This window comes from Rhincodon typus, chromosome 27 (genome assembly GCF_021869965.1).
Source record: "Rhincodon typus isolate 14 chromosome 27, sRhiTyp1.1, whole genome shotgun sequence".
In the NCBI taxonomy this organism is placed as follows: Eukaryota; Metazoa; Chordata; class Chondrichthyes; order Orectolobiformes; family Rhincodontidae; genus Rhincodon; species Rhincodon typus.
Window position 1 is genome coordinate 5066908 of NC_063358.1, and position 25460 is coordinate 5092367.

The following is a 25460-nucleotide window of genomic DNA, read 5'->3' on the forward strand; positions in this document are numbered from 1 at the left end:
AGGGGATGGGTCTGGATGGGGTGCTCTGAGGGTCGGTATGGACTTGTTGAGCCGAAGGGCCTGTTTCCAGACTGTAGGGATTCTATGCTTCTATGAAATGATGGAGCTGGACATTGTCTTCAGGAAGCAGAGTGGAGGGCATGCCCCTGTCTGTATCAGTGGTGCTGAGATAGAGAAGGTTGGGAGCGTCAAGATCACTAACAATCTGTCTTGGTCCACCCATGTCGATACGACAGTCACAAAGGCAGTGCAACATTTCTACTTCCTCAGGAGCCGAAGGAAATTTAGCATGTCCACAAGGACTCTTACCAATTTTTATAGATGCACCACAGAAAGCATCCTATCCAGATGCATCACAGCTCGGTATGGCAACTGCTCTGCCCAAGACTGAAAGAAACTACAGAGGGTTGTGAACACATCCCAGTCCATTGTACAAACCAGCCTCCTTCCATTGACTCCATCTATACGTCCCGCTTCTTAGGGAAAGCAGCCAACATAATCAAAGACCCCTCCCACCCCAGTTATACTGTCTTCCACCCTCTTCCATCAGACAGAAGATATAAAAGTTTGTAAACATGTACAAACAGATTCAAGAACAACTTCTTCCCTGCTGTTATTAGACTTTTGAATGGACTCCTTTAACGTTAATGTGATCTTACTGCACCTTCTCGGTTGCTGTAACACTGTATCCTGCGCTCTGTTCTGTTACCCTGATGCACTTGTATAGTACGATCTTCCTGTAAAACACGTAAGACAATACATTTCACTGTACCTCGGTACACATGACAGTAATAAATTAAATTAAATTAAATCATTTAGCCCCATTTCCTCACTCTTTCTGTTATTCCTGCAATTTATTTTTTCTTTCATTTTTATTCAGTTCCTTTTGAATGTCTGACCACACTATCAAGTGATGCATTCCAAATTCCAACTGTTTATTTTGTAATGAATTGTGTTTTTTTTCTCGTGTCTTTTTTCAGTTCTTTCTCAATCCCCTTCTGCCCTTTGGCCATTGGCAACAGTTTTTCATTTGGTCCATCTAAACCCTTCATAATTTTAGAGATAACACAGTGTGGAGCGGGAGGAACACAGCAGGCCAGGCAGCATCAGAGGAGCAGGAAAGCTGATGTTTCGTGTTGGGATAATTTTAAGTACCTATTATTCACTACTCCACTTTCTGCACTTCATCGATGTAGCCTTCACCCCTCATCCCTGGAATCATTCTATTATAATTTCTTGTGTACTCCTTTCAAAACCTTGAAATAAAACTGGAATCAGGCAGTTGATGGAACTTGGCAGTGGTTAGCTATTCCTTTGTGTTGAGTGCCCATTGTTGTTGTGCAACCTTTGTACAAATACCTTCAGGAGTTAAGTAAAAATTCAATCACCTGACTTCAGACCCTGAAGGGTTTTGACTGAGTCCCTAAGATGGTAAAGTGAGCATTGAAGATGGGAACAGTATGTTAACATTTTTGGAATTGTACAACCTTCTAGCTTGCTCTGCTACAGCCCTCCAATGAAATGCAATCCAAGTTGGAGGAATGACCCCTCATTTTGCGCTTAGACATTTAAAGCCTGTAGAATGACCTCTAACCTTCAATTTTCTTACACCCCCCAGCCTCTTGTTGGCTTTACTGTCAATAATCTATCTCTCCTTTTCACAGCTAGTATTTACACTCATTTTACATGTCTAGCTCTCCTTTACCACCATGTCCACTGTGTTTGTCTTTTGCTCTGGGCACACTCACAATCTGTTCCACTTACTCCACCTCCCTGTCTGTCAACCGCACTAAAAACTATCATTTTGCAGCCCTGAACGATAGTCATACTGAACCTAAAGCGTTAACTCTGTTTCTCTCTTCACAGATGCTGCCAGACCCGCTGAGCTTCTCCAGCACTTTCTGTTTTTAATCCTAGCTTGGCATTTTTTCCAAGAAGGCTTTTGAGAGCTGCTCAAGTTTCTAGTTGGAATTTGCAATCAAAATTGACTGTTTAGTCAAAGAATGGACTGTATGTATTCGAGATGTTACATGAATTTTGATGAAATAAGACCTTCCATTGAACACAGTTCACCATCGGCCTTGGCAATGACTGGTATGAAATTGGGAAAACATTTGAATTGGCAACTTGTTATTGAAGAGTTTGCTGCAGACCTGTTCTTGTATAACAGTTAAGTGCCAATTCTTCTGGAAGCTGTTTCATTTTAATTTGATGGTTTAGGGTGGAGATTGCTAACTAGGATGGCTCTTGTTGCACATACAGAATTGCCCTTTTTGTGGTGAGTTGCCTTTTTGACCACATTGTAGTCAGTGGGGCTGAGTCCTGCTAAGCAGAGTTGGGCTCTATGAGTTGAAGAGGTCAGAGAGGAGGGCTAAAGGTAGCAAGAGAATGACTGACTTGGGCGTGGGGAAGGGGTTCATAGAATAATAGAATCCCTACACTGTGGTAACAGGCCCTTCAGCCCAACAAGTCTATACTGACCCTCACAGCATCCCACCCAGAACCCATCCCCCTATAGCTCACCTAATCTACACATCCCCGAACACTACGGGCAATTTAGCATGGCCAATCCACCTAGCCTGCACATCCTTGGACTGTGGGAGGAAACCGGAGCACTTGGAGGAAACCCACGCAGACATGGGGAGAATTTGCAAACTCCACACAGACAGTCGCCCAAGGGTGGAATTGAACCTGGGTTCCTGGCGCTGTGAGGCAACAGTGCTAACCACTGAGCCACCCTGCTGCCCCGATGGACCTCCAGGACAACAGCAAAGGAATGTTCCCTCAACCAGCCTATGCAAGTAAAGCTGGCTGGCTTCCTGCCTACAAAATACTGGCAACAGATATAATGAGGCCTTCAGTTGATGATTGGTAGGCTGTTAAAGGGCATCAATTAGTACAAGGTCCCTCTCTAAAAGTTTTAGTTGGGTCAGAGATGGACGGGGGAGTGACAGGTCCAGAGAAGCTTCGCGAGAATGATCCCAGGAATGAAAGGCTTAACATATGAGGAACATTTGAGGACTCTGGGTCTAAATTCGATGGAGTTTAGAAAGGTGAGTGGGGATCTCATTGAAACTTATAGAATACTGAATGGCCTGGACAGAATAGACATTGGGAAGGTGTTTTCATTGGTAGGAGAGACTAGGGCCTGAGGGTACAGCCTTAGAGTAAAGGGAAGACCCTTTAGAACAGAGATAAGGAGAAACTTCTTCAGCCAGAGACTGGTGAATCTATCGAATTCATTGCCACAGAAGGCTGTGGAAGCCGGGTCATTGAGTATATTTAAGACTGAGATAGGTAGGTTCGTGATTGTTAAGGGGATCAAGGGTTACAGGAAGAAAGTGGGAGAATGGGGTTGAGAAACTTATCACTCATTCGTATATTCCAGAGAGCACGTCAGACTCGATGGGCATTCTGACTTCTTTCTGCAATACTATGACTCCCTAGATTGACAGCATTTTTGTGCCCATTTTTATGATGGTAACATTGGTGACTGTGCCTTCAATCATTCCGACTTTAAACTTGAATTTTCACTGAACCTCACCATCGCTCTTCTTCCATCAAGATGTCTGTGCACCCCTGCCCCTTAAACCGTGGGCTGGATTTATAGCCGCCCTCTGGTAGAGTTGAAATTAGAGCAGAAGGAGACCTCAAATTAGGCCTGTCATTCAATAAGGCTGTGGCTAATGTGTTTGTGTTTAGAATTCCGCATTTCTGTCTAGCCCCCTTACCCTTTGCAACTTAGTGCCTCACTGTCTTTTCTCCATAACCCTGCTTATTGCTTTTATTCAAATAAGCATCTAATGCCCTCTTGAATGCCCCCACCACACTTCCAGGTAGTGTGTTCCAGACTTGAACCACTCCCTGTGTGAACAATTGATCTGAATTTGAACACTGAGGAGAATGTTGGTACCCAGAACGACCTTGAACATGTCTTGACAAACAAGTAATAATGGCTGAAGTAAAAGTTACAGTTTCGAAACATTTCACCTTGCACTTATTAGGAGTCAAGAGACAAGAGTTCACCATTTCAAAGAGAGCAACAATTTTAACACCCAGATTTGGCACTAATCCGAAATGCAGCGTGGTGACTCAATGGGGTTACGATCATTTCGGGAAGACTTCAAAGTAGAGAATGTATCTATTGGTAACAGTTGGCAATAAATTCAAATGAATCTTCCAACTATTTATTACCTTTAGTCTGTTGGATTATCAGGGAGTTAAACATCTTAATCCAACTGGCTGGTAATCCAGTGATTTGTTTGAGCCTCTCCTATTCAAAAGTTTAAACATTAATTCATTTAATGTGATTTTCAAACTGGTAGATATTATCTTCAGACAATGATGTCACAAATATGTCTTTCTGTCTAGATAGACAGTAGTCCTGTATCACTAAATGAGAGTTCTTTCTGTAGCTCAAGCCACAACTAAAATTGAAAATATTCCTTTTTGCTCCAACCTGTATTTGGAATGGATGTTTGATTTTTGTTCCCTCAACGATCCCTGTGTTCAACAGTTGTAGCATTGACCCACTATTTCTTCCAATGTTCTGAGCCAGTAATAAGTCAGGACATGATAAAAATGTTTATGGCTTTGTGTCGCACAGCTCTGATCTGCATTTTTTTTGATGGTACGGTGACTTTTAAAAAGAGATTAAAGCAGACAATCATATCTGGTTGTATTGTCAGTGAATCAATATCAAAGTTTTTAGCTCGTTTCAGTAACATCAAGATATTTTAACATTGGATATCTGATGAAATCTACCGTGGGGTGTCTCTGCCAATTTTTCTCAACCTTGCTGTGTATTTTTTTAAAACTACTGTCCTACTGCTTCAGTGTTTCTCAGATACTTTGAGTTGCAAGTGATATATCAGGATATCAGCCCAGTTTGATCTTAGCCCCAGTGTCAGTTTTAGGTCCATGATTCACTATTCCCAAGGTTTACCTCTGAATTTATGGGTTTGTGACTAGATTTGGGAACTTGTAGACTAAATAATGTTTCCTTCCCATTTTTCTTTCCTTTTTGTTGTTGTTGAATTTAATTTACTCACCATTTTATTTCTGCTTTCAGGTCATTTCAGTTGGGACAAATACCTTAAGGAGACAGGCGCTGTTGCTGCCCCTCCCCATTGCTTTAAGCAGGTGAAATAGGCTTTTATTTCATTTTAGTGCTGTGATAATTTGTATCGAGTTGAGGTTGGTTGTGGCATTCACAGGGAAAATCGGCAAATGTTACCTCGTACAATGTATGATGTTAATTATGAAAATGAGTGAAGCGAGCCATAATTGATATCTGTCTGGCCATCAGACATATCTCAGTAAGACTGTGATGTGCTTTTCATTTGTTTTCAGAAGGGTGCTGAACCGTTATTTGATTCTAATTATACAAAACGTTTTGGGCTGATAATGAGAAATTAACGTGAGATTAAAGGGAATTGGGGGAGAACTCCTCGCTGGGTGGAGTCATACCCAGCATAAAGGAAGATAGTTGGAGAATTAAATACCAGTAGTTAAATGCTGCTTAGCTAGAGTGTAGCCATAATCTTTTCTAATCAGTTTTAATTCCATCGCATTCACAAACTCCAACAAAACTTGATTGCTTGTTCCCCCTTTATATGAATAACTTACTATAGACGTGCTAACATTTAAAAACAGGAATTGCTGGAGAAACTCAGCAAATCTGGCAGCATTCATGGAGGGAGAACCTGAGTTAATATTTCGAGTGACTCTTCCTCTCTTCTCCAGCAATTTATGTTTTTGTTTCAAATCTCCAGCATCTGCAGTTCTTTGTTCATTTAATGTTATAACACACCTCTGGAGCAGGTGGGACTTGTATGTGAGCCTCCTGGCTCAGAGCTAGGTGCACTACCATAGTGGCTCAGGGATCTCCTATTCTCCATGTATGCACTCAGTCAAATGCTCATGCAGTTATCCCTTAGTTGACATATAATCATCGCCACCTATTTCCTGGTTCCAATTGGTCTTGAGATCCCCACCAAACCCTACTAGCCGCTTCCTTGTTTTGAGTACACCAGCACTCAAGTTTGAAACTGTCCCAGACACTTGATTGCCATTCCATCCAGCAACATAAATATGCAGTCCACCAACCATCAGAGCACAGTGGTGTTGATGTGTACCATCTACAAGATCCACCGCAGGAAGTCACCAAGGTTTATTTGAAAGTATCTTCTAAGCCCACATCCTCCATCCACATAGAACGACAAAGGCAGCAGGTGCATGAAAACCTGACCATCAGCAAGTTCCCTTCCGAATCTCTCACCATCCTGACATCACCTGTCCTTCACTGTTGCTGGCTGAAGCTCCTGGACCTTCTTCCCTAATTGCACCGTGGATGTGCCTACAGGGTGCAAACTGCAGTGGCTCAAAAGGAGATCAACAGTATTCTCTTCTCAATGGCAGTTCGGAATGGACAACAAATACTGGCTTAGCCAGTGAAACCCACGTGAATGAATGAATGAATAAATAAATCTAGGGTAAACTGAGCAAGAAGCTTAATTAATGGGCTGAAATAGGGATGGGATATGTAAAATTGGTTGGCATTGGGAACAGTAACAAGGAAACGTAGTCTCTAAGATCTCCAAACTGTAAAAATAAGCTTGAAATCTGTAAAACCTTCAGTTTCACATTTGTGGTTTAAACATCATTCAAATCCCTGTGCACAAGCCGATGATTGAACCTGTGGTGGTTTTACAGACTGCATGTGTATATACACTGGTTCAGCATGTAATGATCACAAATTTTTTTGTAGTGTACAACTTAAACCTACTTCCCCTCGGCCAAAGTTTTGGTCATCTGCCTGATATTTTCATGGTGCGGCTTAGTCCAGTTTTGTTTCAGAATGCTCTTGTTGCTTCATTGTGTTAAAGCATTGTACAAGTTATTATTTTATTAGTCTGTAAGGTGACTTGATACGTCAGATTAAGCTACGTCTAAATTAGTCAATGGAGATGATCATGGTACTTAAAAAGGACTTCTTTTTTATATTTGCTCACGGGACAGGGACATCACCCGGCTGGGCCAGTATTTATTGCCCGTCCCTGGTTGCCCTTGAGAAGGAGATGGTGAGCTGCCTTCATGAACTGTTGCAGTCCATGTGGTTGTTAGGAAGTTCAAGATTCTGACCCCGTGTCATTCAAGGAGTAACAGTACATTTTATTCCAAGTCACAATGGTGAGTGACTTGGAGAGGAAGTGGGGTGAATTTCATCACACTCCAGACATGCACCTTGTAGATGGTGGACAGGCTTTGGGAAGTTAGGAGGTGAGTTACTTGCCACAGTATTCCTGATGAAAGCAAAATACTGTGGATGCTGCAATTCTGAATCAAACCCAGAGAATGCTGGAGAAACTCAGCAGGCCTGGCAGCATCTGCCAAGAGAAATAAAGACCTTGATTCTTTGTCTGCAGATGCTGCCCAACCAGCTGAGTTTCTCCAGCATTCTCTGTTAATCCCAGGCTCTGACCTGCTTTTGTAGTCACAATACTTCTATGGCTGGCCCAGTTCAGTTTCTAGTCAATGTTGATAGTCATGGAGTCAGCGATGGTAACACCATTGAATGTCAAAGGTCAATGGTTAAGTTCTCTGTTGTTGGAGGTGGTCATTGCCTGGCAATTATGTGGCATGAATGTTACATGCAATTTATCATCTCCAGCTTGGATGGTGTTCAGGTCTTGTTGACAATAGACACAGACATTTTCAGTGTGAGAGGAGTTACAAAGGGTGTTCAACATTGTACATACGTCAACATCCCGACTTCTGACCTTAGGATGGAAGGAAGGTCAGCAGATATTAATCACCTTTAGTGGTTTATCACTGTGGCCTGTACAGGGAATCAGAAATTAAGTGAATGTGTGAGCATCCTGCATTGCTTGCCGTAAACTCCTGCAAGTGTGACAGAAGGAATTTGGAACTCTGTTGGCAGTACTTGACTGGGCTGATTCACTGCTGCCTTTAATATTTTCAGAGTGAACTGACTTCAGACAAATCTAGTCGTTTAAACAACTCCGTGTTGAAGTTTTGATTGGCCTGAGGTCGTGGTTCACCTTATTTCTGCATGTGTTCAATGCTTTACAGGCAGTCGTTTCATTGTTTCACATTAATATGACTTGAAGCCTTTTTTTATAAATTCCAGAAATATCTTTCCTAAGTCAGTTGACATGCTGTACCAGGATTTAAAGTTGTGCAGTGTTCTTGATTATTAGACAACTGTGGAGTAAATCACAAAATATGGTCTGTTGTTCAGCGTGGTATGAGAATATTAATGCTTAAGAATTGTGAAGGCAGACCTTCTAATTCAGTCAATCCAACTTGATAGCATCAGAATTCAAGTACATCTTGAATGTATATCAGATATAGACAACTGGGATCAAATGAATCTCTTGAAGAGTATAAAAGGCATAGGAGCATTCTTAAGAGGGAAATGAGGAGGGCAAAAAGGGGATATGGGATACTCTTGACAAATAAGGTTAAGGATAATCCAAAGAGATGCTACAAGTATATAAGGAGCAACTAGGGAGAGAATAGGGCTCCCTAAAGATCAACAAGGTCATCTCTGTGTTGTACCTCAGAAGATGGGAGAGATCCAAAAGAATATGTTGCATCAGTTTTTACTGTGGAGGAAGACATGGAGGCTAGTGAACTTTGGGAAAACAAACATTGATGTTTTGAAAACTCTTCACATTACAGAAGAGGAATTGCTGGAGGTCTTAAAACATAAAGGCGGTAAATCTCCAGGACCTGATCATGTACATCCCAGGATGTTGTGGGAAGTTAGGGAAGAAATTTTGGGGCTCCTGGCCATCTATAACCACTGGTGAGGTGCCGGAGGACTGGAGGGTGACTAATGTTGTGCCTTTATTTAAGAAAGGCTGTAAGGAGAAGCCTGGGAACTATAGTTTTGTGCGCCTGATTTCGGTGATGGGTAAGTTGTTGGAGGCGATTCTGAAAGATAGGATTTACATGGATTTGGAGAGGCAAGGTCAGATTAAGAATAGTCAGCATGGTTTTGTCCAAGGGAAATTGTGTCTTACAAACTTGCTTGAGTTTTTTTAATAAAGTAACAAAAAAGATTGATGAGAGCAGAGCGATAGACATTGTTTACATATTCATTTGTAAAGCTTTTGACAGGGTTCCAGATGGTAGACTGATTAGTGAAGTTAGATGGCATGGGATTCAGGGAGAGCTTGCTAATTGGATACAAAATTAGTGGTGAGAGACAGGGTAGTGGTGGAGGGCTTTTGGACTGGAGGCCTGTGACCAGCGATGTTCCACATGGTTTGATACAGGGTTCACTTTTGTTTGTCATTTATGTAAATGATTTGGATGAGGATTTAGGAGGCATGGTTAGTAAGTTTGCAGATGACACCAAAATTGGAGGTATAGTGGACAGCGGAAAAGATTATATAAGATTACAAAGAGATCTTGACCATTTGGGCTGAGGAGTGGCAAATGGAGGTTAATTTGGATAAATGCAAGATATTGCATTTTGGTAAAACAAACAAGGCCAGGACTTGTACAATTAATGGTAGGGTCCTGGGTGGTGTTGTAGAACAGAAAGACCTAAGGGTTCAGGTACATAAACTCTTTGTAGACAGGGTGGCTAAGAAGGCATTTAGCACGCTTGTCTTCATTGCTCAAACCTTTGAATACAGGATTCATGTTGAAGTTGTGTAGGATGTTGGTGAGGCCTCTTTTGGAGTACTGTGTACAGTTCTAGTCATTCTGCTATAGGAAGGATATTAAATTGGAGAGTTGAGGTTGGTTGGCTCGCTGAGCTGGTTTGTTGTTTCGCAGCCGTTTATTTACCGTGCTTGGTAACATACTCAGTGCAGCCTCCGATGACGCGTCAGTGTGTTTTCCCACCTGAGTTTTAAACTCTGGGGTCCGTTGAGATGGATTGCCTCACTTCTGGTTTTCCTTCGTAGTGGAATGTATATGGAGAGTGTTCAGAAAAGATTTACCAGAATGTAGCTGGGACTGGAGACTTTCAGTTATAAAGATATGCTGGATAGGTTGGAATTTTTTTTTACTGGAGCGTTGAAGGCTGAGGGGTGACCTTTATAGAGGTTTATTAAATCATGATGGGCATGGATAAGGTGAGTAGCACAGATCTCTTCCCTGGGGTGGAGGTGTTCTTAACAAGGGGGTATATTTTTAATGTGAGAGAGAAAGATTTAAAAAGGATATGGGGGCAACTGTTTTACACAGAAAGTGGTTTGTGTATGGAATGAACTGTCAGAGAAGTGGTGGATGCTGATAAAATTACAACATTTAAAGATTTTTGGATAAGAACATGAAGAGGAAGGGACAAAAACAGAAGTTGCTGGAAAAGTTCAGCAGGTCTGCAGCATCTGCAAAGAGAAATCAGAGTTAACGTTTTGGGCCCGGTGACCCATCCTCAGAGCCCGATCTGAAACATTAATTCTGATTTCTTTTCACAGATGTTGCCAGACCTGCTGAGCTTTTCCAGCAAATTCTGTTTTTGTTTCTGATTTACAGCATCCGCAGTTCTTTTGTTTTTTATGAAGAGGAAGGGTTTGAAGGGAGATAGTAGGAACTGCAGATGCTGGAGAATCTGAGATAACAAGGTGTAGAGCTGGATGAACACAGCAGGCCAAGCAGCATCAGAGGAACAGGAAGGCTGACGTTTCGGGCCTAGACCCTTCTTAAGAAATGGGGATGATCTGGTTCTGTAGGCAGGTACTAAGAAAGGTGATGTGGCTGTAGTACCTGGTTTGCTTCAGGACATGGTCGAGCAGTTTCAAGGCCGAAGAGATTACGAGAGAGTTGCAGTGGGAGAGAGATCCACTGAGGTTTGTCTGGAGGGAGGAGGGTAACTTCTTCAGGGTAGGCATCCTTAGAAGAGGCTTCGCAGTGGGGTTAAAATTGTTTCAGAGATAGTAGGAACTGCAGGTACTGGAGAAGCTGAGATAACAAGGTGTACAGCTGGAAGAACACAGCAGGCCAAGCAGCAGCAGAGGAACAGGAAGGCTGACGTTTCGGGCCTAGACCCTTCTAAGAAGGGTCTAAGAAACGTCCCTTCTAAGAAACGTCAGCCTTCCTGTTCCTCTGATGCTGCTTGGCCTGCTGTGTTCATCCAGCTCTATACCTTGTTATCTAGGGTTTGGAGGGACATGGGCCAAGCACAGGCAAGTGGAATGATTGAGTTTGGGAACATGGTCGGCGTGGAGTAGTTAAACCAAAAGGTCTGTTTCCATGCTGTATGACTTCATGACACCATAATTCTACAGTGCAAAAGTCATTGATTAGATGTGATTATAAATCCCAATCCCAATCCCAAAAAGGTAGAGCTGGCAAGGTAGGTGACGTTTGGATTCCTGAGCCCGTCTGCTCCAGGTCAGCCACATCCTTCTGTCTCTTTCCTTTTCGTTGTCTTTCTTTGTCATTTTCTTCACCACTTTCTTGTCGGTGATGGAGATGTCATCACAGAGGAGGCTTCAGGGGGACTTATGGTGAAGGCAGCAGCTGCAGTGGTAGCTCATGCTTGTGGTAGGCCCAGAGCAGGGACCTCTAGCGATGTCAGGAAGGTGGTGGCAGTAGCGGAGCTGGGTAGTCTCGGGGTATCGGTTGGACCCGGAGCTGGGACTCATTGTGGCCCGGAGACCGGAACCCCGGAGACCTTCAGAAAACCCGGAGCCATGCTTGATGAGAAGGACTGTAAAGTTGAACATTATTTCTTAAATTTCTGCCTTTCTATTTTTCAATTCAACAGAAGATGAAGCTCTATTTAAATAATTTCTTTTTATTCATTTTGTGATCCAAAATGGTGCCGGATTGTGGCGACAAAGCACTTTTCATGGTATTTTTCCAAATATATGTGACAATAAAATCAGTCATTCATTCTAAGTTTCTTACCAGTATTCAGCACCCATAATGCAGGGTAATGGGTCGGACAATGAGCTGTGAGTTACACATGCATTTCTAAAGGCAGATACAACAGGAGTGGGCGAGATTGAACCTGGATTTATGTTTGATTTTCCAGTTGATTTACCTTCAAACACCCTTTCTCTTGAACTTATGAAGAGTTTGACCCATATAAACCAAGCCACTGATAATTCATGAAAGATAAACCCAATAGACATACTGGTTATAAAATTAATCAAGAAGGGCTGACAAGTTGGAAAAAGAAACATTTTTACATGGTAGAGGTATTCACAGTTTGTCAGTGTTTGGCACTATTTTCAGGAGTGGGTACAATTACTGAGTTTCATCATTTTTTCTTTTGAATTTTTATGCCTATTTTTTAGATTTTAGATTTTTTTAGATTACCATTTCTCTATAGCTTGTTATTGACACCTCGTTTAAAAATATTTCAATCAGAGAAACTTAGCCTTTTCCAAATAAAATGAGCCACTTTTGATATCTTAATTGTATGATTTGACATTCTGTTTGCACATCCTGAAACTCTTAGAAATATCAGAAACCAGTGGTTTAGAAATAAGTTTGTGTGGCTAAATGTGACATAACATCTGATCAAGTTTGTCAGGAGATGGCTAGTGTGATTGTTTTATAGAGAAAGTCAATTTGCAGATTTCAAATACATTCAGACTTTTGATTGGTTAATGACTCTTGACAAAATGAAATTGTAGGCTGTTTCGCAGCAATTTAGCAAATGTTTTGGGAATTTGGCTACTCCCACATAACCTGGATTTAGTACTGTGTATCTTTTATCAAAGTATCTAATTGCAGCTACTTTTAATATCATTTGCAACTCCCCAGTTCAATCTGATTTTGATCACTCCTAACTTGTTCTGATTTTTTTTGAGCAGAAACATTGTTGCATCACCTGAGTGCAAGTATGACAAAATCAAAACTCAGTTTGCAATTAGGGTGACTTTAAAAAAAATGTATTCTCTGGACGCAGTACGTTATCACATTCATAGTTTACAATTGATGAGGTTCAGTGTTAATTATGTATTTGACAATACTTATCGGTCATTAATCTGTAGTGGTTTGAATTCTTCTGTTAGTTATTCACTGTGCAGTGGGTTTTGCTAGTGGCAGCATAATTTTTATTCTTGAGTTTCTGTATTCTGATTAGATGAGTGATACAATGGGTTGTTGCTGAGCTGGTCAGTTTACAAAATTTAAAATCTCCTGGGTCATCTCTGAGTTTGTTTCCTTTCACACACTTGGCTATACTCCATACCTATCCAACGCTGACTAACTCAGCGGAACCCAGACACTGCCTCAGTGAGATTTACAGCCTGATTGAGTACTCTCCAATTTACAGACATTTGCTTATGTTTGGGCCTGAAATGAGGCTGAGAGAGCAACATTCTTCAACTTGGTCAGTTGTGTGTGTGCTGCTTAAATTACTTCTTTCTAACAAATTGGATATAGCTTTGGCAAGTCAAGAGGAGAAAGGAATCAAAGTTCCATTTAATCTTATACTGGTGTAATGGATTTATTTAGATTGGTATTTCTCCGCATGGGGCTTTAGATTTAGTCTTGCCTGTATTCAGCCAGAAAACAGCCCGAGCTCAATTGAGACCTTATCAGTCAAGGATTTCAAATGGGATGACTGTAGTCCAAGCTATACACACCAGCGATTCCTATCTCTCTAACCTCCAGCAGCCCTACATCCCACTGAGGTCTCTGTAGTCCATATTGATGCTTAGAGAGTGACTCATAAATTATGGTTTATGAGAGTTTTGTGCCATTTTCTCCTGCTACACTTGACTGACTGACTGCAATAACTTCTGCCATCCCAAATGAACTTTCTCAAAGAGCCCGATCTTGTATGAGCTTGTATGGGTGACTTCTAGCTTCTGATGTGTATCTAATTGGAGCCAGTACCATCTTGCAACCATAGCCCTGAGATGTGTGATTAAAAACAAACGTCACTTGATTGTGCTGAGGGTGGGGAGAGCAGGTAATTTTCCCCCACATGGTCCATGGATGTTGAAGCCACTGGTTCCACATCATGGCCGAGCACCAGAGGGAGCTATGGACTGAAACTGCTTGAGCTCAGGTCCTCTGAGACGCTGTTTCCTGTCCTTACTCCCATTCGAAATCTGGGCTATGGCGTTATGTGCATGAAGAGATGGTCATCAGCATGAAAGAAAGTGAACAGGGCCCAACACCATCCTCTCTCACCTCAATCCATTGAAATTTCCCATTACTTTAACAAGAAAAAGTGGAAATCCCAAATTTAACCCTGTCTTACACTCACCACCTCAATCCAGCCGTCACCTGAGCTCAGCACTGCTTCTTAGTCATACAGCATGGAAACAGACCGTGCGGTCCAACCAGTCCATGCCGAACATAGTCCCAAACTAAACTAGTCCCACTTGCCTGCTCCTAGCCCTTATCCCACCAAACCTTTCTTATTCATATATCCATCTAACTGTCTTTTAACCATTGTAATTGTACCCACATCCACCACTTCATCAGAAAATCCATTCCACACGCAAACCACCTTCTGTGTAAAAAAAAAATTTGCCCCTCTTGTCTTTTTTGAATCTCTCTTTCTCACCTTAAAAATGTGCCCTCTAGTCTTGAAATTACCCATCCCAAGGAAAAGACACCTACTGTCAACCCAATCTATACCTTAAATTATTTTATAAACTTCTATGAGGTCACCTCTCAACCTCCTATGCTCCAGTGAATAAAGTCCCAGCCTATCCAGCCTTTCCGTATAACTCAAACCTTCCATACTGGCAACATCCTGGCAAATCTCTTCTGAACCCTCTCCATCTTGATAATATCCTTCCTGTAACTGGGCGACCAGAACTGGATACAGTATTCTAGAAGACGCCTCACCAGTGTCCCATACAACTTCAACATAACATCTCAACTCCTATACTCAAAGGACCGAGCACTGAAGGCAATCATGCCAAATGCCTTTTTAATCATCCTGTCTATACATGATGCAAACTTTAAAGAATTACGTACCTGCACCCTCTGTTCTACAACACTACCCGAGGCCCTACCACTAATTGTATAAGCCCTACCCTGGTTTGTTGTACCAAAATGTAATACCTCACATTTATCCAGATTGAACGCCATCTGCCATTTTCAGCCCATTGACCCATTTGATCAAGATTCCCCTGTAATCTCAGAAAATGTTTTTCACTGTCTACTATGCCACCAATTTTGGTGTCATCCACAAATTTACTAATCATGCCTTCTATATTCTCATCCAAATCATTTTTATAAATGATAAATAAAAATGTAGAAAATAGCAGTAAGGTAGGCTATTCGGACCATCAAGCCCACTCCACCATCCAACAAAGTCATTAATGATCCGCTATCTCAATGGCATACCCCCACTCCCCAAACCCCTTATCACCTTTAGCTTCGAGAAACCTATTTCTTAAATGTATTCAGTGACTTGGCCTCCACAACTGTCTGTGGTAGAAAATTCCATGGAGGAAATTTCTCCTCCTCTCAGTCCAAAATAACCTACCATGTAGCCTGGAGACTGAGACTGTGACCCCTTGTTCTGAAACCCTTCTGTCACATACCTCAGCAAGGGGAAATGTCATCCCTGCAGAGATACCTTCTTGTGTTGAATTCCATAATGGCAGATGGTGAAATCTAAATTCAATTTTTTAAAAATCTGGAATAAAAAGCTAGCCCAATGGTGACCATGAAACGATTATCAATTGTCGCAATAACCCATGTTATTCTGTTATGAACTTTTAGGGAAGAATATCTGCCATCCTTTCCTGGTCAGGCCTACATGTGATTCCAGAGCCACAGCAATGTGGTTGATTCTTAAAGCCCTCTGGGCAATTAAGGATGGGCAATAAATGCTATCCCAGCCTGTAACACCTGTGTCCCAAGAACAATTGAAAAGAATGACTTTGACAGTTGGCTTTGGCAATTTTTGTGATGTTGTTGGGTTTCCTCTGTACACCCCTCTCTTAGTCGATTTGCTGAATTGTTGCTACATTTCAAAGGATGAGACTTGTGTCTGAAATAAATGAAGCAAGGCTCATTGCTTAATCTTTAACCTGCTGAACAAGTCAGAGATTCAGAATTAGCATTAAACGTGCTGAGCTCTAATGATTGCTTTAACTACCAAAATCAGCACATTTTAAAGTGGGTTGCATAATTTGAAATACAATAATATAAGACCGGAAATTATTATTCCAAAGCATTGTGGTTTTTTTGCTGCCAATTGAAATCCATCTGGCTTCAGAAAAATCTTTAAAAGCAAGTGTTAAAAGTAACAACAGCAACTTGTATTTGCAGATATTTTTAAACAAACTCTTCTGCTGTGTTATGAGACACCTTTGGAGCAGATGGGACTTGAACCAGTTTTCAAGAGGTAGAGACAGTACCACTGAGCCAGGGGAACACTCAACTTGTATTTGTATTGTGGCATTAATGTAAAATTGTTGAAGAAGTTTCACAGGAGCTTTGCCAAATAAAATTTGACACCCAGTCACAGAGATTAAGGCAGATGACTAAAGGTTTGGTCAAACTGGTAGGTTTTAAGAAATGTCTTGAAGGAGGAAAGAGAAGTCGAGAGGTTTAGGGAGCGAATTCCAATGTTTTGAACCTAGGCAGCTGAAAGAAATAGGAGTAACCAGTGTTGGAGTGATTAAAATCAGGGACAGACAGATACCAGAATTGGAGGGACATGGTTAATTGGAGGGGTGGCTCGGTGGCTCACTAGTTAGCACTACTGCCTCACAGCACGAGGGACCTGGGTTTGATTGGCCCCTTGGGCGACTGTCTGTGTGGAGTTTGCACATTCTCCCCGTGTCTGCGTGGGTTTCCTCCGGGTGCTCCGGTTTCCTCCCACAGTCCAAAGATGTGCAGGCTTAATGGATTGGCCATGCTAAATTGCCCATAGTGTTCAGTGGGTTATTGGGGATAGGTCTGGGTGGAATTGTTGGGCTGAAGAGCCTGTTTCCAGACTGTAGGGATTCTATGATCTATGATCTATGGTTATGTCAGAGGGTTATAAAGCTGACCAAGATAACAGTGATGGGAAGGAGCAAGGTCACATGGATTTGAAACAAACCATGAGAATTTCAAATGTGTCGAACAAAGATTCTTCATCCTTTTGAAATTAATGCAGAGTTAAATTTATTCCCAAACAAAAATAAATATCTGTCCTAAGTTCAGCCCACTAAGTGCACCATGCCTAGTTTTATTTTTTTTAATAAGTAGGTGTACAGAACTTGCTGGCTTGGATTAACAGGATGTACTTTGAGTAGCTAAGTATTCTAAGGATACACAATAGGCAATTTGGGACTGAGATGAGAAGAAATTCTTTCACCCAGAGAGTGGTGAGCCTGTAGAATTCCCTGCCACAGAAAGTGGTCAAGGCCAAAACATAGAATATCTGCAAGGAGTTATAGTTCTCGGGGCTAAAGAGATTAGAGGGTATGGGGGCGAAAGTAGGAACAGGGAACAGAGTCGGATGATCAGCCATGATCATATTGAACAGTGGCCAAGGGTCAAATGATTTACTCCTCCTGTTTTCAATATTTCTATGCCTGTCTGACTACAGGACTCAAGCACGTGATCTAGGCTGACAGTCTAGTACATTGGAAGCGCCATTGTCTAAATAAGGATTATAGCTGAGATCCATCTGTGTATTCACTTGGAACTGAGTGATCTTGAAGAGAGTGGAGCACTCCAGTGTCTCTGGCAATATTACTCCCTTATCCATTACCAGCATAAAAAAAAGCCAGTGGTTCTTCATCTTATTCCTGAGACCTGAAATCACTGCATTTCGAAAGCATTTGAGATATTTTGACAGTCTAAATTGCTAAGTAAGTTCTATCCAATAATTCTAGCAGTTATATATGAGCCTAAACAAGAGAGTATGATTTGATACTTTGGAACTCTCTTCCACAAATGGCAGTAGATGTTGGATCAGTTGTTAATTTTAAACCTGAGAGAGAGAAATTTTGTTAAGCAAAGGAATTAAGGGATCTGGGCCAAACGTAGCTATACGCAATTAGGTCATAGATCTCATTGAATAGTGGAACAGGCTTAAGGGGCTGAATGGCCTATTCCTGCTTATATATGCCTTTACAAAAACAGAAGTTGCTGGAAAAGCTCAGCAGGTCTGGCAGCATCTGTGAAGAGAAATCAGAGTTAACATTTCGGGTCCAGTGACCCTTCCTCAGAACTGATGGTAGCTAGGAAATATTGGTTTATATGCAGAACATAGGGTGGGGGGTGGGGGTAAGGCGTAAACAATAGGTTGGGATAGAACCCAAAGAAAAGTAGAACTGCTGGATAGACAATGTGCTTTTGGCTGTAAAAAAGACCATCATCTGACTTTAAAACCTGGGACCTTTCATGGACTAAAATGGTTTGAATAAAGATAACACTGATCACTTGCCTGGTTTGAGACAAGTTCATGAAATCCTCAATAAACAAAACCCAGAGCCGAAAATAACACCTCATTAGAATGACTGATGAAAGCAGTCACTCAGCTTTGTATCTAGGGCTGGTTTACATCTTTTTCACAAGTTTTACATCTTAAGTTCCACAGTGAGATGAAGGTGCTGCAAATTATCAAGTTTGAGGGGGAATAAAAAGTGAAGCCAGATATCGGGATACACAAAGGAAACACATATCAGGCAGCAACATTTGGGCAGTGTGAAGAGATGCTGGATTTGTAACAGAAGGTCTGGAAGGCTTGCTCTGTCTTTCCCTGTCTTTGTCAACATCTTAGAAGGCAACAAGCTGTGGGAAAGCGAATGGGAGAGGCATCCATTCACTGGGAACTAAAGGATAGCTACAAATTACTTTACTGCTGGGGGCACATCAATTGAACATTCATGGTCTTGGCTTAAAATTAATACCTACGGACTTTTCTCAGGATTATTAAGTAGTCTTGTAAAAGGCTACTTAATTGTGACTAATGATCTATGGTGTGATAAGACTTAGAAATATTAGTTGTGGCTCATGAAGGGACTTAAAAAGAGGGGAGCCAATTCACCCTCCACATCTGGTCGTAACAATTGGTAGATTTTTGTGATTAGAATATTTTTGAAGTATACTCTTGACAATCTGAATGCATCAATCAATCCATCAACTTCTTCATTCCTTGCCCCTTTCTTCAGTTTTAACCTTTGCAGTATAGATGTAACCATGACTTCCATCTGATGTTAGCTTTGTTCATGATGATAACTCCTGTCATAGCGACAAAATTGTTTCCATCTTGTAAAACAAAGAAACTAGAATTAAAGGAACTTTTAAAAGAAGTCTCAATGTCTGTTTTACATTTCTGAATTTACAGATACTGGAATTGAAATCCAGGCCAATGATTGTTCTGGAATAGGACAATTCAACTCCTTGAAATTTCTGTTATATTTAGAGAAATGTCTGTTGATTTACAAGTCTGTTTTTGTAGTTGTCTTAATCAAAGTGAATATTGGCAATACCTCAGAAAATGGGGCCTTCCTAGACTCCTGACCTCTGTCACAAGGTCATGTGTTCAAATCCCACTTCAGAGAGACAAACATAATCAAAACTGACCATTCAGTGCGGTACTCATGGAATATTGTTGGAACTGCCATCTTCCGAGTGATATAAACCAAGGTGCCATCTCCCTGTTAATACAAACATAAAGTATATTTCCATTAAAGATAATTAGGGGAGTTCTCCCAGTGTCGTTCGCAACAATAATCCAATAATTGTGATTATCAAAATGGGTAATTCATTGCTGTTCCTGACAGCTTGTATAAATTTGCTGCCATGTTTGCCAAGATTACAAAGATGACTGCACTGCAAAAATCACTGCATTGATTACAAAACTGACTGGGGACAACTTGAGGATGCCAAAAAAATGCTTTACAAATGAATAATTTTTCTTTGATAATATAAAAGTATGTAGCATCCATTTGGAATGAATGGAACTAATTATAACCAGCCATACAAAACTTCCCAGAGTTCCTCCTGGAGACTACAGCTAAAATACAAAAGCTATCATTCTGTAAAATCCTAACCGCAGACTGGATTTCCTGGCCCCCAGCAGGGGCATGTTTTCAAGAGCAGGATTTCCTTGCACTGAGGGGAGGAAGTCTCACACTCTCTGCTAGTGAAGACCATTCCAAACAATCCAACACTGCCACCCACTCTGTTTCTGTCCCTACATCACTCCCGATTTAGTAAAAGCCGAGAGAACTGTGGATGCAGTTTTTATTCCCAATTTAGTGTCTCCTGTAAAATGAGCAATTCCATGTTTGGTTTTCTGCACATAGATAACATACCTAGATGAGAAGCAGCAAGAATTTAATTTAACCTAATTTAACTGTCTAAGATCTCTGACAAATTTTGCTTTTTTTTTATTGTTTAAATTTATTTATTATTTATATTTACATATTTATTATTTATTATTCTGTTGGCCTTTCTTTTTAATCCTGTTCTTTATCCAGTCCACATTCTACCCTGGTATACATTGATTTTCAACTGTGGAGTTTCTTTTAAAACTCACTTAGAAGTTTGGAGCAGTATGATAATCTATTTTTTTCAAACTGTAGCGATCTCACAGATGATTGAGCAAAGCCTTTATTTCTCCAGTGTTTCACCTTCCCCGTTGTATCATTTTCATTGTTTTTTATTTGAATTGAGAATGGATACATCCAGATACTTTCTAGCTGGTATGACGTTCAATACAATAGATACCCAAAGAGACTTGGGGGTTCAGGTGCATAGATCTTTAAAATGTCACACAAACATGTGCAGAAGATAATCAAGAAAGCTAATGGCCTTTACATCTAGAAGACTAAAGTACAAGGATACAGATGTTATGCTGCACTTATACAAACCCCTGTTTAGACTTCACTTGGAGTACTGAGAACAGATCTGGGCACCACACCTGGAGAAGGATATATTGACCCTGGAGGGACTACAGCATAGGCTTACAAGAATGTTGCCTGGACTTTAAGGGTTAAGTTATGAGGAGAGATTAAACAAATTGGGGCCTTTTTCTCTAGAATTTAAAAGGTAAAGGAGTGATCTGATCGTAATCTTCAAGACATTAACAGGAAAAAACACTGTAGGTAAAAATGAGCCACTGCCACTGGATGGGGATTCTAGAACTAGGGGTATAGTCTGAGATTTAAGGCCAGACCATTCAGGAGCGATGTTAGAAAGCACTTCTACACACAAAGAAAGGCAGAGGTTTGGAACTCTCTTCCACAAATTGCAGTGGATGCTGGATCAATTGTTAATTTTAAATCAGAGACAGTACATTTTTGTGAAGCAAGCGTACTAAAGGAATTGGGCCAATGGCAGGTACACTGAGTTAGGTGATAGATCTACCAGGATCTCATTGAATGTTGGAACAGGCTTGAGGGGCTGAATGGCCTACTCCTGCTCCTATGTTCTAATATGGCCCCACATTCAGCTAGTGAGACTTGCCCTTTTCCGTTTGTTTAGATATTATTTTTGTAGCCTGCAAGCCACCAGAATCTCTGTGATAATTAGTTATTTTGTTAGTGCAGTTTATATTCTGCAAATTTTCTGCCTAAATCCAGAAAACGTTTCCAGTATTTTTGGTCCATTTCCATAGCAATGTCAAAATACGTTACTCAATTTGAATTATAATCCTAGTTTTTGTTTTAAAATCCCTGGTAAACACCTTTGGCAAATCACTTCCATCATTCAACTATTTTCTATCAATATTTATTATTTATTCTGCTATTATTAACCTTGAAAGATTGAACTTCCCAATTACTTTTAAACATAATTTTAGGTAACAAAATCATTTTATACTTTTATTTTGGCGTTTTTAATGCCAAGATCCTTCCTTTCCCTTTCCCTTTGCCTCCTTTTTCTTTCAATTTTCCAGATTTGTTTTTTCTATGTCCATGTGACTTGAACATTGCTCTTCTGATTTAAGTTGTCTGTTTTGCTTTTTGAAGTGTTCTCTTTTAGGTTTTAGTTAGATCACGTTGGTACGTACATTTCTGACTATTTCTTGAAGGGAATCTGCCCAACACTTTTAAACCTGATCCTAAAATAGAGCCTGAAAGAGCGGGAGCCAAAATATGAAAAGGGACCAATGTAATTCAAATAATTTTCGAAGCCTGAAACATGAGAAAGAAACCAGGGACAATGGGAGAAAATACATAAAACTTGAAGTTTAGAACCAAAACAGGATTAGACCATTTATTCCCTTGAACCTGTTCTATCATTTCAGATAATGGCTGAGTTAAATCACAGCTCCATTTACCCAAATATGTTCTCTTTGCACCTTGTCCCCAAGTAAAATGTAGCATTGTCAGTCATGGTTGTGTGATTAACCCAACATCTACAGCCTTAAAGGCAGAAAGTTTGAAGTTTACCATTGCCTTTGTGTTGAATGGAATTTCCTGATTGGTAAGTGTTCATACGAATCCTGACAGTGTGGAAAGGGTCACTTGGCCCATTGACTCTCTAAAAAGAGAACCCACCCTATCCCTGCATTTCCCATGGCCAATCCATCTAGCCCGAGCACAATCGGCAATTTAGCACAGCCAATCTACCTAACCTGCACATCTTTAGACTGTGTGAGGAGCACCCGGAGGGAACCCACAGAGAACCTGCAAACTCCACACAGACAGTCACCCAAGGGTGGAATCGAACCCAGGTCCCTGGCACCGTGTGGCCGCAGTGCTAACCACTGAGCCACTGTGCCGCGCTTGGTAACATATGAAGTAGCATATGTCGCAATTAACACTTGCTGTTGGATTTTGATTTGTTTGCAGCCAGTTTGTTGCTCTGGCCATCACTGAATGTAGCAGTGACCTGAACAGGCACTGCCTTTCAGTTCCCTCCTCGCCATGTGAATAAGTGCTGAGTCACAACATGCCCTTTGCTCAGCTTTGTTTGGTAATGCAGCTAGTGGAGAGATTCTGATTGTGACCCTGAACACTTGCTTTCTAAAAATTGTTCATTCTTTGAAGATTTATGGATTTTGAATTGTTTGTATCCTGCTACTTGAGGCCTTGGCACAATATCACTGATGTATGTGCTTTCTAACTTCCTTCATTTGGGATAAACACCAAATAGAATGTAAAATCAAAACAGATGCGTTCAAATGAATTCAGTCCTGGCTGAGTTGGATCAGTTTCTATTTTGGTTTCCTGATCGCTTGTTATTGTTCATTCACATCATGTGGGTATCGCTGGCTGGACCAGCATTTGTTGTCCACCTCTAATTGCCCTGGAGAAAATGGTGGGGAGCTGCCTTCTTGAACCATTGCAGTCTATGGGGGTTAGGTTACCCACAGTGATGTCAGGGAGCAAGTTCCAGGATTTTGCCCCAGTGATAGTGAGGGAATGGTGATATATTTCCAAGTCAGGATGGTGAGTGGCTTGAAGGGGTAATTGCGGGTGGCGGTGTTCCCATGCATCTGATACATTTCTCCTTCTAGATCGTAGAGATTACGATTGGAAGATGCTGTTGAAGGAGCATTGGTGACATGATTTCTGCAGTGCATCGTGTCAGTGGTATACCCTGCTGCTAATATGTGTGTCAGTGGTTGAGGTAGTGAATATTGAAGGTGATGGATGACTTGCCAATAAAACAGAGTTGCTTTATCCTGGACAGTGTCAAGGTTCTTGCATGTTGCTAGAGCTGTATTCATGCAGATAGTTTAGAGTTTCCCATTATGCTCCTCTAGATGGTGGTCAGGCACAAGGCAACAGAGATATGTAATATAGTTCCTAACCTCTGAAAATCTGTTCCAATATTGGCTGTTCTAACTTCATTGCAGGCTCCTGTCTAACAAGGGATCATTTCAGCGTATATTCCATCTTCGAACAATATTTTTGTCACTGCTGTCTCCTCTCTGACACACTCACATAACCAAATACTTCAAACAAGTCTTTATAGCCACTTCAACCACTGAAATTTGGATTTGAATTGTCTTTATTTGTTGAATCATATTCCACAGTAATATTAAAATATCTTCATCATTTGGCATCGTGCCTTACAATGTTCATTATCAAACTATATCAACATAATCATGATAAAGAATGCCTTCTATTATTTTTCATCATATATCAATTGAGTCAGCATTTGGTAAAAGAAAATTGACAACAGTCAGACTTTCATGGGGAGGCAGTGGCCTAGTGGTATTATCACTGGACTGTTCAGAGACCGAGCTAATGTTCTGGGGACCTGGGTTTGAATCCTACACAGCAGATGGTGGAGTTTGAATTCAATAAATATCTGGAATTAAGAGTCTAATGATGACCATGAATCCATTATCGATTGTCAGGAAAAACCCATCTGGTTCAGTAATGCCCTTTAGGGAAGGAAACTGTCATCCTTACCTGATCTGGCCTACATGTGACTTCAGACCCACAGCAATGTGATTACTCATAACTGTGCTCTGGGCAAGTAGGGATGGGCAATAAATGCTGCCTAGCCAGTGATGCCCTCATCCCAAAGAATGAATTTTTTAAAAAATTTATAATATATAAGCTACAGGATAACAGTTTCTCTGAAGCCAGTTGGCTCAGACTAAATATGAACAATTGTTGACTGCTAGTAATTAAAACTTAAATGTGTTTAAATAAAAATGTTCAATTCTCCTCTGCTTTGATTACTGCATTATTTAATTAGAAAGTTAATTTAGTCATTTAAAATAGTTTGATCAAAAACCTCACTAATTAGACAGTTGTTCTGACTGAGGGAGAAGGAGATTGTACAGCACGTTGAAAATTTGACAATGGTGTATTGTTATAATTTTACAGCCAATGACCTAACTCTCTTTAAGGAGAGTGTTATCAGAATGGTTGTATTTTTCCAAGGGTTCCCCAGTCAGTTCATCTGTTTTCCTTTTCCCTCCTTGCACGCAGCAACACCATAGATTGTCCCCCAAACACACACGCCATTCTGACTGGGAACTGTATGAGCATTACCCTGTGTCACTTGGTCCCGACCCTGGAACTCCCTTCAGGGGTGTCCCTACACCATATGATGGTTCAAGAATGTGGCTTACCATCACCTTCGCATTGGCAGTTAGAGCTGGGCCACAAATGTTGGCATTGCCAGTCATACCCATGTCACACAAAGGAATAAAAATCTTGTAAAACCGTGCTAATACTTCTCAAAAGTACAATTTTCTATAAACCCCGAAAACAGATCTTCACCACATGATAGGCACCTACAGAATTGAGAGCAAAATTTATTATTTTGCATATTTCCGTTGTTGGCGGGTGTTGACTTTTAAAGTTTTGAAAATTTAAAACTGTTGAGCGGGGTGGGGAGTAGCTCACATCTTCCTTGGTCTTATTCAGCTGTCATGTTTCCGAGGAGCCACTTCTCTCCCCAAATGAGGTGAGCATTGGGCAGGAACATTTATTTGTTATTCTTTCCCTTCTCACGGAGAAAACAAATGTGCAACAAGTTGAAGAGCACCAAACCATGAAGAACGGAGTTGTGATTCTTTGGGCAGATCTCCAGAATGATTTTGAAGCTTGGCCTCTGTCTTAAAACGGAGTTGC

General features: G+C 41.0%; 1 protein-coding gene across 9 annotated transcripts in view; it reads left to right on the top strand.

Moving 5' to 3' along the window:
* LOC109921159 (polycomb protein SCMH1-like) overlaps positions 1–25460 on the top strand; it is a 176571-nt gene that overhangs the window by 58825 nt on the left and 92286 nt on the right. For 6 of the 9 annotated variants that reach the window (XM_048613229.1, XM_048613235.1, XM_048613228.1 and 3 more), the window contains one exon: positions 5072–5142. The exons of the other annotated variants lie outside the window; for them this stretch is intronic. In XM_048613229.1, the coding sequence (XP_048469186.1) occupies positions 5072–5142 (71 nt within the window). The remainder of the gene's footprint in view (positions 1–5071; positions 5143–25460) is intronic. 9 annotated transcript variants of the gene reach the window in all.